The 17,307-nt window shown below is 47.6% G+C and overlaps 1 protein-coding gene across 5 annotated transcripts in view; it reads right to left on the bottom strand.

The window, feature by feature from the left end:
• LOC114856379 (protein sidekick-1-like) overlaps positions 1 to 17,307 on the bottom strand; it is a 172,308-nt gene that overhangs the window by 99,469 nt on the left and 55,532 nt on the right. For all 5 annotated transcript variants that reach the window (XM_029152286.3, XM_029152293.3, XM_029152302.3 and 2 more), the window contains 3 exons: positions 9,367 to 9,523; positions 7,071 to 7,177; positions 5,791 to 5,938 (listed from right to left, as the gene is read on the bottom strand). In XM_029152286.3, coding sequence (XP_029008119.1) covers positions 5,791 to 5,938; positions 7,071 to 7,177; positions 9,367 to 9,523 — 412 coding nt within the window. The remainder of the gene's footprint in view (positions 1 to 5,790; positions 5,939 to 7,070; positions 7,178 to 9,366; positions 9,524 to 17,307) is intronic.

Raw genomic sequence — 17,307 nt, forward strand, 5'->3', positions numbered from 1 at the left:
GACAGCGAGCAGACACATGAAATGCAGTCCGCGGTAAGATGTGGAAGTGGAAATTGAAGAGTTTACAGTCGAGAATTTTCATTCTGTTATTTGCCGCCACATTAAGGGACCAAAGGAGCAATTCAATTATGGGACTGGATGGAGAGACGAGAGGGGGAAGAAAGAAGGGCAGCAGGCAGAGGAGAGGGAGGAGAGGTAAACTGGAAAATACGGAGTTCAGACAGGCATCAAAAAAGAGCTCCTGTTGCTTCATGTCCTGCCTTTTATTTCCCTCTGAAAAACCAATTATTGTACAACTTTACTGTGAAATTCTAAATGCAAATTCTCCCGTCAGATCACAGTGTTGCATCTTTTAACCTACGTCCTTTCACCGCCATTAGTGACGAGGGGTCTGATCAAGTGCGCGCTCAGATTGTGGAGCAGCCGCTGGAAGCTGACAGCAGCGCAGTCCGGACGTTAAGGACACGCTGACAGAGACTGAACAGCATCAAGCGGCAGCTGATTAACATACTTTACACCTACAGTACAGTGCGACACATGGCGCTTCTATCGCAGACTATGAATAACCAACTATCTCACTTACAAGGTCTCAAACTCCTACACTGAAAATTAACAACACGCACAATGCGAGTTAATCTGTGATTAAAATAAAGCCTTAAAAATGCAGAAATACTGCATTGTGGAAAACAATATGTACTTAAAGTAAGCAAAAAACCCTCTGTTTAGTGAACTCACATGTCTTAAAATCCCACACGTCCGGGATGTTTTTGTAATCCCAGAAGTAACTTAATCATAACATTGAGAACAAAGTCACATACAGTATCTAAGCTCCCGGTGGCTCCAGAGATTAAGTCGCAGACACAATGGATTCACGTGGGCTTAAACTCTTACTCCATATTCATCTGCTGCAGCTTCCTCCATGTCTCCCTTTACTCCTCTCCCAGTCACTTTGATCCTCCCCTCCGCTTGCCGTGAGAAACTCAGTCATTATGAACCGCAGCGGTGCTGTCATGGATGGGAGACCTTTCAAATGGCCGCTTGTCTTTTCAACATGTGGTGGGATCTAAGCCTACACGTCCTTTGAGTCTGCCTCCAAATGATGCTCCCTTTCTCTTGATCTTGCTGTCGTTCCAACACACACGTGCACGTGCGCACCCTCGAACACACACACAACATCTGCTCGCAAAGTTCAGACAGCGAGAAAGTTCCTTCTGCTCAGACCTCTGCTGCGTGCGCGTGATGGAAAGCGGCAAAATAATGAATCGCTCCCTCTGTTAAAGTGGTGTTTGACAAATTAAAATGAATGAATGTTGAGGCACACGCTGCAGCATATGGCTGCTTAGTCCAGGTCTTTAAAGAGGAATATTTCCCACAAGGCCCAGTCCTGACACCAACCACCTGTGACATCTCCGACCCCCCAGCAGCTAAAAACTGAAATATTCATTGTCTGTCACACCATGCTCCTGCATAGATCACTGGCTTTATTTGATCAGCCTGGGCTCCCTGTGTACCTGAAGAAGAATAGCAGGGTCTAATTCTCCTCAGCCAGGCCGCTGTCCTGAAGCTGCCGGCCATCAGAGCCATTTCACATCCATCTGCCACCGGCTTAGGAGCTAATTAAAAGCTGCAGCTCACTCTTAACCTGGGCTGCAGGTCACAGCCCCAACATTAACACTGCGTCAGTGGACAGGATGGTTCCAGAGATGTTTTACTGCCGCCGAACAGTGGAGAAGAACACAGTTCCCCTTGGATCGGACCATGTGAAAATGGGAGGATGGAGGTAAAAACCAAATCAAATAACAGAGAGAGAGATGCCAGAACAGCATGGAGATGAAGGGGCAGGGGGAGAGGACTCCATTAGATTAGAGCAGAGTGTGTGGGAAGTGACAGCTTGTACAGTTCTTTGCAGGCCAGTATTTTGAGTGTGTGTGTGTGTGTGTGTGTGTGTGTGTGTGTGTGTGTGTGTGTGTGTGTGTGTGTGTGTGTGTGTGTGTGTGTGTGTGTGTGTGTGTGTGTGTGTGAGACATGCAGGGATGGGTTGGGAGTAGTCACACAGGGCAGTGGGAGAGTCAGAAAGACAGACAGGGAGATGGGACCGGGGACTCTGGGACGGATGCATATCAGATCAATAAACTTCATAAACGACATCATCAGCTCAGTCACCACGAAAAACAGCCCAGCGCCAGGCACCATCTGGCCCGGTCCCGCCGGACCGCCGGATCAGCCAGCGTGACCCCACACACAAACACTAACGCATACATCCACCATTACGCATGCGACGCTGTGCAAATACCCGGCGCAGTCGCTCCGAAACGCATGAGCGCACACAGAGACGCCGGAGCCAGGTAGACGCAGCCGAGACGGGTCTGGAGAGACAGATTGTGTGTGTCTGTGTTTGTGTGCGCACACCACAACAGTTAAGCAGTTTATACAAAAGCCAGAATTTATGGGCTCTGCATAACAGTATATCCTGTAGCATGATAATGACCATAAAAAGAGACAGAGAGCGAGAGCCCAGCGGGGGAACAAAGCAATATAAAGAATAATTTAGAGGCAGAAAAGTGAGAGACAGAGCAGAGAGGTGAGAGGGGAGATAGACGAGAAGACATGTCTTGTAGAGACAAGAGGAGAGCTGTGAAGAAAGGTGCAAATGAGTATCTTCTGCGCGGGTTCAAAGGAAATGTTATGCATGAATCTTCATCACGGCGAGAATGTGGGGTGCACGCAAATCAGAATACTTTATCCAGATTTAGAGAGACTCATTTCTTTAAGCCACGATACAGATGGCTGTTTGAAATTATGACTATTAAATTCAGTTAGTGTGATTAATTCAATTGAATGACTTCTGCATTATAAATGTCATAATCTTCACAAACCCTCTGCCCAAATAAACTGCTGTAACATAATAATAATAATAGGCTACTATAGACCACACACGTCCACTGCAGTTGGTTGCTACTGTAACAAGTATCCTGAGTGACAGACAGTTAATTAGAGTGTTTAGCCGCTACCCAGTGTGGTTAACGAACCTGTCCCTATGATCAGCTGTTTCGACAAAAGTCCTGCATATGAGAGAGAAATTTGCTCCCTGATTAATTTAGTACTCTGATGTACAGTACAGCTGTGCCAGCTGTTTGCTGGAGGTGTGTATTATGGCACACAATGACTGCTGAATCCTTCCCGCCTGCTTCTCTCTCTCATTCATTTGAGGAAGGGAGGAGATTGTCATCGACACTCAATAGAGATAATTGAAACAAGCGAGGCTTTTATATGAAAACGTCAGGGGACACGTCTTCATTTCTCAGAGTAAAACTGCTATAGAGTCTAAATAAAACATCTCCTACATTAAGAGTAAAGCCTTTGCATTGCGAGACATTACCCCTGCTTCTATTCCCTGAATGTCACTAACATTGTATTTCACAAAAGTGCATTAATTTCTCACGACTTCAGTGGAGGCAGTCAAGTATTCAGCAGAAAATAACACTGTGTGCAATAAATAGCTGCAGCTACATTAGCCATATACAGTGCCTCAATAATGTTTGGAACAAAGACCCATCATTTATCCATTTGCCTGTGTTCGCTAGAGTTGGAGAGGAGAGCAGGGACAAGCTAGCTCACTTACCTTCGCTGATGACACAACTACTGATGGAAGCTGCAAATGAATTCTGAAGTGTGCAGACTTTGCCACATGCTCCAGTTCAGGGTAATGCCTCAGAATTCACTGGTCGGTTTTCATTCCACAGCAGCTAAGTGATCCAGAACAGCAACGGAGCTGCTTTCAAAGCCAGAGCAGTCACCTGATCTGAAGCTGCAGGCCCTGAGCCTGCCCTTCACTGTGCCCAGACTGACCCCTGAAACACACACCAGGTGAAGGTGGCGGCACCACGGAGCCGGCAGAGCATCACCAGACAAAACACGGCCCGCGGACGGCTCACTCCCACTCCCTGCATGCCGAGCACCCGTAATCATGGCTGCCTCCATTTCTACACGACTGTCCCATCATTAGTGCATGAAAATATGATACTGTCAATTCAAATCAGTGACTGTGCACTTTAAGCAGGTGCGATGTGCGCTAATATCAAACACTGGCGCACGGAGGCAGATTAATAAATGATGGGTTTGTGTTGCAAACACGGTGGAAGGGAAGTGAACGCTGACTGCACACAGCAGCACATGCCACAGCATCGTCTCTGTCATAATCAGCTGATTCCTCTGCTGAGTGCACCTGCCAAACTGTGGCAGCCGATTGCTCACTGTCAAATCAGATCGTGGTCTAAATGCTCCGCTAACCCACTCCTGCAACTCTTACATCAGCGCTTACGCTGCAGTCTGCAGCTGCTTGGGTTTCGCCGTTCGTTTCGTCATGTTATACTTTTACAATTAGTTGCATATGTTTTGCTCTATTTCCACAACGGTGTGATGTGCACCATCGCTATGGCTGCTGTCAGATTTGCTGGAGGATAGAAACTTTCCAGAACAGATCGTCACTGCTAAATGTGCTGTTCAGTAACTATACTGCATTTCGAAGGTTTTTGAGAACCTTGAATATTTACTGACAGGCTGTGTCTGCACCACAAGACTCTAAGTCAGGTTATTATTCTGCTGGAGTGATTAGGTCCATATTCAAAGCCTATATTTTACATTACATTACTTCAAGGATACTCATCATCACAATGTAGCCTTTTTAAAAATATGGAAAGAAGCTGTTGTTGCCATGAAACAGTGACTCTCCTTATTTTCTGTTTTTATTATACGGTAACTATTTAGAAGAGTAGTGATGCACTGACAGTAAACACTTTTGATGCATTCAGTGTCCTGAGTGGCACAATATTTGCTGTCCACTATCATTAAGCCACACTCAGCTGAGCGGTATTAGGCTGAAAAAAAAGAGCAATTCCCGTGTTCAGTCAAGTTCAAAAGCAAATTTGAGCTTGATGTGAACCAATGAAAAGAATAAAATAGGAAACAAATGCTTTATGTAAGCTGAATCCACAAAGGTTTCTCTGAAGTACTTCTGAGCCGGTAATTGTCATTAAAGGAGTGAAAAAGTTGCTGCCTGGCCATTTCTGCATACAGAAAGGCCACTGACAATTTCATTCAATAACACGCAGGGGAGCAGTTAGCGTCCTTAATGGGAGGTTAGTTATCTCAGAGTGCGACAGCAGCCTAATAAAACCACTAAAGGTCGGCAACTAAACACCTACATTCACTGATGAGTAGATTAAAACAGGTACATATTTCAAGATGCTGCTTCGTCCATGGCACATTATTCTGAAAGGCTTTTACAGCAACCCCGCAACTCCCTGCTTTGTCACAACAACGCAATTATTAACAAACTGTATTAACATTCTTCAAAATAACGACAGTGACAGGAAAGTAGCAGCTTAGAAAAATAAAAAATTACAGTCATTTGTAAAGGAGCCAGAGAACAGCATTAAACTAAAGGCTGTGAAATACAGCGTACACAACGCAGCCAGGATCCTCATATCTCTGCTCCACAATTAATATAAAGGGACGCCTCATGCACCTAAAACTACTTAATAACCTTGTAGATTTGATCAAATCCATTTTATCTTGTCTTGATAATGTCCGAAGTCTATTTTGCGGCTGTCTAATGAAAAGGGTCACTTATCTGAAAGGCTTATTATAACAACTGGTGAGCGAGGATTAGAAAGAAGACTAATTATTATACCACTGTAGGATAAGAACTGGAGGATGAGACATTTATCTCACGCAGCGTTTGGTACCAGCGTGTCTGTGCGCTGGACTGAGACGGCGGCGGACACCTACATTCGGTTGCCGGGGACGACCTTGTGCCCATCTTTGAACCACGTGGCTACAGGCTGGGGGAAGGAGGCGATGGCGGGCGGGCTGATGACTGCGGCTCTGCCCTGGCTCACTGTCTTCCTCTGCTCCTCAGTGGAGAAGTTCCCCAAAACTGGAGAGAGACGAGGACAGAGAACATGGAAATCCAAAAAGGCATTAAGCTTAAAAACATAAAACTGTATTTAAGGCTAGAAAATGGCACAGTTGAATTCATCAGTGTGTTTTCACAAAATATGTGCTGGTAGAAGCTATTTGCAGGGTAACTATTTGCAGCTCGCTGGTGAAAAACTGTAGTCGGTCATAAAAGTTCTCTGAGCAATTTTCTATCCTTTTTTGTAGTCTGCTGCTTTTTGTCCCCTGGCATTTTGTTCTCGGGATTGAACAGCATTTGATTTAATTATGAGGTAGAGCGAGCTAAACTAATGCAGTCTAATACAAGAGTCCTGCAACAAATCTGGCTTCCACGAAGGGAAAGCAGCTCAGTCCTCGTTCAAAGAGTTAAATCAGCCGTACGGTCAGTTGGGTGGTTGTACTTTGGAAACTAACACAGATACTTCTGTCTGTAAAACAGCAGCACAGAGTACAAGCTCAAATATGGCTGGAAGTGGATGCGATCCATCCACGGTTGTTTAGTCAGATGAAAGGAACGGCAATAACTCCCAGAAGCCAGTGAGCAGCGTCCAAATGTGACGCTGTGACTTGAAGCCGTAATAGCTATAATCCATGCTGGACTCACACACCACCAATTTCCTCAGAGACTCTACTGGTCAACACCAATAATTTGCATGCGGGAGAAAACCACTGACTGTTAAGATTTAATTAGAATGAGCCACTTTAAATGCCGGTGTGACTGGGCCTTTAGTCTTAGCATACACCTTGTGTTCCTGAGTTTAAATGCTTTACACATATTAAGTCAGACGGAATGTTAATTGCATCTTTAGAGAGTGAATTTGAATTTCTGATATGTTTTCAAAGACCTGTTTTCTACTCCCTCCTAATAACAAAAATATTATTATAATTACTTTGCCACTATTTTTCGCTTTAAAAGGGGGATGACTAATTGTGATTTCATTTGGACATGAAGAGCGGAGCAGCCTGTTGGTGTAAATGAAGCTGCCTCCGGTTCAGGCTTCCTCATAAACATCCTCTGTCATTAAAAAAGCTCCTATGCTGTTGTCATTTTAATGGTGAGTACACTTTGTGCCAGCGTGTGTGTGTGCGTGTGCGTGCGTGCTTGTACTCACAGGCCACCTGCACCTCTGTTCTCCTGTGTATTACTGCTCCCATCCTGTTCCTAACCAAACACTGATACAGGCCAGCATCGGTCCTCTTCACAGACGGGATGGACAACCTGAGGACGCACGGACACACACAACAGCAAGTAATGAGTGCGCACTATAAATAAGCCTCATAACGAGGGACTGGGAGGCTTTGGGAGCCATGTTCGTGGAGCAGCGGGACAGAAGGGAAAGGAGGTAGAGGTCTGCTTGTCCATATGCATGTGCTCGTGTGTAATTTCCCTTCATGACCTTGATCTGAGAATGGATTGTGCCTTAGGTTGTTAAAGTTCCCCGCTAACAGAAGGGAAGGCGGCGCGGTGCAGTGTACAGTGTGTGTGTGTGCCGTGTGCGAGCATGTTTGTGGCTGTGCACATGTTTTCTTTTGCGAGCGGGGCTGTTAATGCGGTTTTAATGGACTGTGCTTCGCTAATGGGAAGCTTGGCATAGGATCTAGGTTGGTGCCATGCAGGACCAACACACAAATATACGCACACGTATCGCACACAAGCCGCATAGACACAGTGAAACTGGACATCGCTTTGGGGCTCATTATGAATACCAGCGCAGCCAAGTATTTAACTCCCAGTCTGTCATGGACGCTGCCAACATACACAAACCCACACAGCAACACACGCGCGCCCTCTTCAAAGACTCACACATGCAATTCCATCGGAATCAGGAATGACACATTACACAGCAGCTCTCATCCTGAAACAGATTTCACTGTTGGACCCGCGCTTACATCCTGCTCCGCTCTGCTTATGTTCCATTACGTCCTAAATAAACGGGCCCTCGCTGGCGTCCGGAGCCTTTTTGTCTGAACCAGTAAAGTGTATCTCACCAAACACGGACTTCGGCGTTGTCATTTCTCTGCGTCTGCAGTCCCATGGGATCCGGGGCAAGAGCGCGATCAGTCAGGTGCTACTGTAGGAGAGCGTGGGCTCACATTGACCAACCAGACGCTACATTACAGTCGGGAGGCAGAGGCTGTGATCAGCGCTGCTGGGGCTCCAACCAAGCTTGGATTTAAGTTGATTACAGTATATTTGTTGTGTTGTGTAATGTTGCCAGGAAAAATAGGCATTTTATGCACCTAAATATAAATCTTCTCTGGCGGGAAAGGAAGCGAGGGTTTCCTCTTTTCTTTGTCCAGCTCGTATTAGACAGTGTCCTGTAGCTGAACTGACGCTGGGGAGGGAGATGTTTCCATTATTGATGCTCAGATGCTCAACATAAAGTAATGACTTGTTCTGTCAGACTGAAGGCTTTGTTTAGGATTATGAGCCAATGCTCACTCTTACTGTTTTTCACTTATTGCAGTCTGTGCTAATTTAATGCTTACTAATTCATCAAGTTATTTTTGTAGCTCTATAAAGCAGATGCACTTGAAGTCGAGGCTTCGTGTCGTGCTCAGGAGCACTTTAAACTGCGGCAGGCACCAAAGAGAAAGCACCAGAACCCCGACGGTGAGCAGACGACCTGGCCCCACCTGCCAATCGACTCACAGCACAATTACTCCAGATGGTGTCACACACACACACACACACACACACACACACACACACACACACACACACACACACACACCCTCATCATCCTCAGAACCACGCAGCAGACGCCTCGTCTACCGAACGCAGCGAACGGTCTGAACAATGGCGGCTCGAGCGCTGCCTCCCTCAGCGTGCATACGTTCCCATGATTCCCTCTATGTCTGAATGATGTGAAAAACAATTTTGCTTCACAGCTGCGGTTTGCCGAGAGGGACTGCATCGCTCTTACAAAGCAACACATGCAGGGACAGAAGGGGGAGGAGGGGGAGTCAGAGAAAGGAGCTCGACATATTGATTGGTTCTCCTCTTCATCCTCAGACCATATACATATTTATGGTGCTAATGTAATTATTAATCTCACTTTGACTTCACTGTCTAAACGCTCTGACCTTCTCTAAACACTCCATCACTAATGGACACAGCTCTAATGCTGCAGCTGTTTTTCCATGCCACAAGCAGAACCGCTTGCATGCACGCACGCACACACACACGCACGCACGCATGCACGCACACACATACGCACACACGCACGCGTGCGCACGCACGCACACACACACACACGCACGCACGCACACACACACACACACACACACACACACACACACACACACACACACACACACACACACACACACACACACACACACACACACACGGGACTCCGGATGGGATGGGGAGAGGGAAGGAAAGGTCCCGTGCTGCTAACTGACCTGTACTGCGGCGTCCAGTCGGTGATGTTGCTGTTCCTCAGAGTCCAGCGGTACTGCAGAGGCCAGCTGCCTCCAGCCAGGCAGGTCAACACCAGTCTGTTTCCCTCCAACACCACCTGCTGCCCCAGTCCAGTGCCTTGCAGGTAGGGGGCCACCTCTGACAGAAACACAAAGAAAAATGATTTTCTACAGGAGTCCCTCACCCCAAAACCTCATGTACTGACACACAACCCACTGACATTCCAAAGGCTGTTCTAAACAGTCTAAGTCCCAACCTGAAAAGCTCTGTAACAGCATTGACAGGTGCCATTTTGTAAATGCCAAGGCACATGCTGTATTTGGACATCTGAAATGGTCACTGTGTGCGTTACAGTAATAGTGATCAGAGGTCCCGACACCGACTACTATCTATCCATCTGTCCGAGGCTCTGCAGAGGCGGCGCCTTCGAATCGTACCTGGCAATAAAACACTTCCGCTGGATTCAGGCGCATTAAAGCACTCACACCCACAGGATGACTCTCCATGTGCAACATGTGCATCTGCTTCAGCGCGCCCTATTTCCCAGCGTTGATGTGCATCAACGGTCCAGAAAAGCAGCAGTTCTCTCCCATTTATTCCCTGGAACGACACCTCGGAACTTCGCAGCTTCTTGTGTTTGCGCCGAGCATCTGCCGCGTGGCTCTGGCACCAAACGCTAATGTACAGGCTAATGTACACGCTGCTGTCCAGATGTGATGTGATGCAGTTTGGAGGCTGAACGTCATCATGTAACACCCTGCTACGTGCCACCGTAAACACTGCCTCACACGCTGAATCCGAGCAAGAGCGGGTGTTTCCTCGCCCCGTGAGGCGGCTGGAGGTGACCAAACAGCGCCGTCCGCTCCTTGAATGGTTCAAACCTGGATTCGCACCGCACAGCATGAAGGTCCAGTGACACCACCTGCAGTGAAGGCAGCCACTAAATGCGAATTTGCATATGGGTATGGGATTTAAGGGTTTGCAGACAATGAGATTTATTCAAGCCATCAAGCTCTCGCAGGCGCATGCACACAGAGCGCGGGTGAGACGGGGCCGGCTTATCTGCTTGCTACAGTACGTATGGACAGGTCCATAACTCTAAGGCACAGTTCTACATTCTCTCCTTCTCTCGCTCGCTCTCCTGTCAACTCAATCTTCTCTCCTCCCTCCCATTTCAACTTTCTCAGTCCTGTCTTTCCTCCAGCCCTCTCACTTCGTCTCCATTGTCTCCCTCTCCCTTCCCCGCTCCTCACTCCCGCTGGACGTCTCAGAGCCACCTTTATCTCCTCCTCGCGCCCCTTTCCCCCCCAGTGTTTCACCCACTCCCTCTCTCTTTTAGATTGATAGCTGCCCGCTCTGCACACGAGTGGGAAGTGTTCCATCTACGACAGATTTATATGTGAGTATGTGTGTGTGTGTGTGTGTGTGTGTGTGTGTGTGTGTGTGTGTGTGTGTTGGGGGAGAGAGAGAGAGAAATGGTGTTTGAGTGTGCATGTGAGAGCAAGGATTTATTTGGAATATTCTGTTTCTACGGGCGATGGCTGGCAATGCAGACTCCAATGTCATAGTGCTGACCAGCACTATAACTCACTGCTGCCTGTCTGTGGGTGAGAGAGAGAGAGAGAGAGAGAGAGAGCGAGCAGCCTTAACGGCTTACCAGATATGACCCTCAATTAGAAAGGCTGCTGCACGTACGTACTGCGCAAACAGGAGGATGGCGCTGCTTTGCACCTGCCTCCAACCATTCCACTTATCTTCCATTTTCTTTAGACTTCGTGCCATGTACAGCCTGATGGCGTGTCCACCCTCTCAGCCCCGTCTCCACCAGAGCCCTTTAATCCCTTCTTTCCACTTTAAAGGGAGTCCATTAGGAAGCCCAGATAGAGAACACCACATGTGAGAGGAACAAGGTCAGCTAACAGCATGTTTCAATTACTGATGTCGCCTTTCTCTTTCGTCCTCGCTGACTGTGTCTCTGTCACTCAGCGTCGATACGTCACTCTCTCCCCCCGCGCTCCGACCACCTGTCCCTCTGCCAAGATTTCCCCCTTTCCTTTTTTGCGGCTTCGCTCTCTTGTCGCCCCTTGGTCGGTCTCTGTCAAAGCATGTGGCAGCTCAAGGTCTCCTCTTCTCTTCGCGTGCTGGAGAAGAATGTTGCCTAACAGAGACATCGCCTTCAGAAGTGATGGAGGAGGTGAAGAGGCAGACGCACACGTGTACACGTTTTTTTGTGGGGTTTTTTCCTGATGCAATACTTCAGCTCTCTCGCTGCTTAGGCAGATTCTGTAGAGGAATTCAATTTGCTGGGAGATGAGCGTGATAGGGGAGAGAGGACAGAGAGGAGGAGGATGAATGAACAGGACGAGACGATGAGAAGGGTCACTGCTCCGAGGTCCGCCACCACGCCGTCCTCTCTCTCATCTCCTCTGCGCTTTTACAGCGAGGAAAAATTAGGCCCTAAATGACTTGTCCTTTACAAATGGACCAGTAAAGATCATTATTCTCACATTGCACCACATTAAATGTCCAAAAATAAGTTAAATTTGAGCGCTGCAACGTTTTCACTAGCTCCACATGAGGTCCAGGGTTACGGCATCGGTTTAGGGGATGATTTCTGTAATGGACGCCTGATGGGTGTTGTTTGAATCAGCTGGTGGAAGGCACCTTGCTGTAGGTGGCCCGGTTCAAATTCCGATACGAGAGGGAGCCCCGTGGCGTAAATGCATTTCAGAGGACTGACACGACGGAGTAAAAGTGCAGGAATTAAGCTAAAGTTGAACTCTCATTGCAGAAGTGCCTGTCCAATATTAAATGTGCGAGCGTGTGTGCTCAGTGTGTGGACGTGCGTGCGTGTCGGGTCAGAATTAGGGTCACTCACTCCAGAAAAATCACTTTATCTTCATAGAGCTGAACCCCTGCTGCGAGACAGGGCAGGCAGAACTGGCTAAAGTCTATGAATACTGATTCACTGATAGCCTCACTCACTCGCTCGCTCGCTCGCTCGCTCGCACACACACACACACACACACACACACACACACACACACACACACACACACACACACACACACACACACACACACACACACACACACCCTTCAACATGACTTTTTGACGCATGAGGTTGAAAGGGGGAAAATAACTAAATCAGTCTTTTTATTATAGCATCGTTTTTAATGAATAAGCGGGTAAAAATTGCATGGCTAAGCGTTTTTTCGCCATGCTAACAGCAGTCTATTTGATTACGGAGTGCAAATGACTTCTATTTGTGTTTAATCTAATAAGTCGGCCTGCGCTTGTTTCAACAGGCATTTCAAAACACTTAATTGGACTGACAGTGTGCGAGGCGAGGAAGAATTGTGAGGTAAATTTTTGGCATGTTGCTACCAGTCAGAAAACATGGTACAAAAGGCTAATTAATAAAACAGCAATAAATAGAGGCTGGGAAGTTTGTGTTGTGTAATTGAAGAGTTCAGACGAGATAAAAACATGACATGTAACATATTTTTGCATGTGAAATAGCTTGTAAATTGTGACTGATGCTGTTGAATACGTACTGTGTAGCTGTGTAACAACTACAGCAGAACAACTCGAGTCATGTCATCAGGCATTCAGGAAATACCACAGTCTCAAACACTCCAGCATCACAACAGTATCACAACAGAACCATTACCTGTAAACAAACTAAGAAAACCCAGTTTGAAGGTGACGGCAGACGGAAATACATCAGAAACAAGAACTAGAAAGTTTCCAAAGAGAGCTGGAGGTGAGGGAACTTCACAAGAGTGAGGTGAATTCCAGGTGAGATGTGGCTCTGACCTGAAAGCTGATGAACTGCATTATTAAATAATTCCCCCTCTTGGCCCACTGCAGTTTTTTCTATTTAATATAATGTCTCCCAGTATATGGGGCAGGCTCCACACAAGCTAAAATGTAACCAGAATGCAATTAATGTGCTGTAATCCAGGTGTCCACCACTCAGTTCATTTTACAGGGATGAATAAACTTTATGTTCGCTCCCTATTATTTAAAATGTCTGTTTAGTGACAAGAAATGATGCTGACAGTGATATCCCAGGTGCCGCGAATGCTCCTTACACTTTAAACCTTTATCTATTTTGAAAAGTAAAGACACTTTATTGCAATTAGTATATGTACCTGTATCCAATCTGGTTAATAAAAGCCTGCATCGGCGCAGCACCTGAAACAAATCCACTCATTCACACCTCTACAGATAATGTTTAATGTGCTTATCCCATCTACAATACGATTAACCCCAGAAATGAAAGGTTTGGGCATGTTCTTCATTGGCCAAGTAATGGACACATACTCTGACAGAAGCAGAGTAGCAGTTGTAACTGGTCAGCTGTGAATGAGCGCTTGGGCTGTGGAGAGGAACGGATGCAGGATCTGGCTGTTTTGGCCTTCAAGAGAGAAGCTGGATGCTGCGTCCAGGATGGATTTTGCCTCCTGCACTCCCCTGTCATCTCCACAGACTTGAGCGTGTTCAGCTCCAGGTTGTTTGGCCCAGCTGTTCAGGCTTTCATTGATATGCAGACCTGTCGCTATCTTGGATGAGGCTGATGATGGCCGGTTTATCTGCAAGCTCACAGCCCGGTTTCTGCAGGTGCGAGCGTTGGTGTAGAGCGAGGAGAGCAGAGGGGAGAGACTCCGCCCCTGTCTATGACACGCATCGTCCCCAGCCACTCCTTGTCAGGAAGCTGGTGATCCACGCACAGAGGGAGGGAGGGAGGCGCAGCACAGCTTGGAGGTGAAGCTCTGGATGTATGGAGTTTAACACCAGGATGAAAACAGAAAACAGAGTCACTCACTGACCTGAATGCCCTGTATCAGTGACTCACTCTTTTTTCCATCACTTACACACGCAGCACGCACGCCTAATTGCAGGTATGAACAGAAGGAATAAAGCAGGCAGCTGTGTTTTCTGTAATATTACACTTTGTTCAGATAAGTTACTCAAATTAAAAATGCATTGGCCAAAATGTAATTGTAAAAAGCCTCACACACATGCATTATAGAGAAATAACTGAAGCGATCTACAGACCAAAGAAGATGGTAGTTAAGCAGAAAACACCTGCTGCCTTTGATGATGATGAAATCAAAGTGACTCCGGCGCTAACCCACTAGGCCGCAGCTGTTTCCAAATGGCCTAAGCTGAACGGAAAGATAGTGAGTCCACAGGGGAAGCGAACTCTCCCCACTAGACGTGCTGCGATCGCGTACGGCTCCCGATGAGAAAACAGGACTGCAGAGCCGCGCAGGAGAACAAATGTTTCCCCCGCTTAGCTAAGCTGAAGCCTGGGCCGGCGCGGGTCCACACCTTCCACCAGGAGTCAAACTCGTGGTTTTTCAAGTTGGCAGCTGTTTTAATTGACTGCTGAGATCAAAGCGTCCCTCGCTCAGACTGGGTAACTACCTCCTCACCCCTGTTCCAGCTCAGCCAGCCAATCGTCACTCCCTCCTCCAAGATCCTTCACTGCCTGCTCCAATCACGGCTCCTGCAAGCTCTAACGGACAGCTGTCTGAGAGGAGCTGACAGGTGACTGAGCCTGACATGCTGACTGGCACATGTCAGAGCAAAGGAAAGTAGCCCGCGCCGTCACACATGCACATAAACACACACAGGCCGGGCTTGTACGCAGTACAAAGTCAACATGCTTGACTTTGCTAGTGTTTGCTGTTTCGTGTCAAAGGCAGTGATAGTAGAATGTACTGAGTGCTATTCTGGAGCTCCACAACAAAAGGCTGTCAAGAAGGAACCTATGTGGAAGCAGCTGAGCTCTGCTTTCACAGTCTGGGTTCACATCCAGCCACGCACCACACAGGTGCATCAAAGAAAGGACTGCTTAATTACATTGGCTCTGGCCTTTTGCCAATTTGGCCCGTGCTCATTCTGTGACTGGCCAGTGAGTAATTGTCTTGAACATAAGTAAGACTGGGATGTTAACCAAAACTGTGATTGAGCAGTCTTAAAATGCCACTTTATTGCTTTCTCTGGCATTTAATAATGTCAGCGTAGCTGTGTGTGTTTCTAACTTTCATTTGGTGATGTTTTACTGAGAGCACAGCACACAGTCACAAACAAAAGCTGCCCAGTACATCCACAGTCCTGTGCTGTCGGCCGCTGTGCAGCTCTGCTGGAGCCCAGTTCAGGGCAGCGCAGCTCCATAGGCGGAGGCGGTAAAGGGGGTAATAACTGGGGCAGAACAGTTGTGGGGGTTTATTGGGGGCGTGGTGGAGCGGGATCTAAGGGGAGTGGGGGTAATCAGGTGGAAGAGACTGTGATCAGTGACATTTAAGAAGTGGGGTGCACCGCAGGGCACGATGAAAAACGCTGCCAGCTCCCGTCTCCTGATGAGCAGACCGGAGGAGAAAGGAGGTGAATGAGAGAATAGGAAGGGAGTAAAAAATGCCCCCTGCTGAGACATCAGTGTCCTCTGAAGAAGCACCTCCAGCTTGAATGGCAGACACGGAATCACTGTCTGTTTTACATTCCACACTTCCCCAGCCTCATTCAGTCACAAACATCCCTTCATTCCACAGACAGTAAACTAAGTTGTATTTAGACACACACAGTCGTCAGAGTCTGAATACCACACTGGTATTGCGTGGGGACAATACCAGTTTGCTCCTGAACCTGTCGGACACGATTATCATATCACCTTCAAATCGAGCCCCGGGGCCCTGCACGCCCACACGGACACACAGACACAGACACACAGAGACACACACACACGCTCGACCCAGATCCACAGCGAAACAGAGATTTCACCAACTCCACTGCACTCAGACATGCGATAGTCTGACAACATGACTGCAGCCTCCAGCTCCCATCCATCGTACATGCATACATACGCTACTGCAGGATTTCTCTCTACAGAACAACCATAAAGTGTAAAGGTAATGTGTAGTGAAGTCAAACACTCAGACTCCGTCGGTATCACTTAATTTTTTAATACCCGATTTAATCGTCTCATCTTGAATTCCAACAATTCTTCCAGATTCCAGCTAAAAGCTCCAGTTTTGTCTCCCTCATGTTACCAAAGCTGAGTTGTGTATGTCCATGTGTCTGGGCACCCTCACCACACCTGTCTGTGCAGGCCATCATTCCCTCTGACAGCTGCCACTGTCCCGACCTTGGGCACTACGGGCTATGTGGTTTTGAAGTGACTGACGAATCGTATCCTTTCATTCATTATTGAAAGGCAGAGATCAAAACCACGGCACCTGGGATATCACTGTGACAGACCGTGACCAGACAGAGGTAAAGAGGGGAGCGGGCAGGAGGGGGGGCGGGAAGGTCACCGGAGCAGAGACGTGGAGGCGAGAGGCGGGATGCGGGGACCAGGAGGCTGGACGGACGGTGAAGCATCCTAAGCAGCAGCGCCGCTTCATTCTCATTCTGATTCAAGCACGAGTTCAGGGCTCTGGAGGATCAGTGGTGTCCGGTTCTCGCAGACATCACTTTCAAAGACGGACAATAAGAAACGTATCACACGGCTTTTCTCCACTCACACACAGCTAATAAATGATGGGATAATTAGGCTTCTCTTCCTTTTCAAAGCAGCCGTCACGTGATCGGGAGCCGTCTCACCTGTGGAGGCCACCGCCCACGTCCACTTTCACACCTCTTCCTCCATTCACCCGTGAGTCCATCAGACAACACTCACCCTGTGTCATCGTAGTGAGAGCATCTGGCGGTTTGAATGCGGTTTAAAATAGACACAGCCTGAGCGAGGTCACTGAGCAGACGTGAGTAATGCCTGCTTCGGAACTTTTCTCCAACTTTTTTCAAAACGGCGACTGAAACAACAACGTGTCCCTTCACTTACCTTCGCTAATGGCCTAAACAAAAGAAACAGATGACTGTAAACGCCGTCCTTCAGGGACTCGCTGACGTCA

The sequence above is a fragment of the Betta splendens genome, chromosome 1, assembly GCF_900634795.4.
Source record: "Betta splendens chromosome 1, fBetSpl5.4, whole genome shotgun sequence".
Classification (NCBI taxonomy): domain Eukaryota; kingdom Metazoa; phylum Chordata; class Actinopteri; order Anabantiformes; family Osphronemidae; genus Betta; species Betta splendens.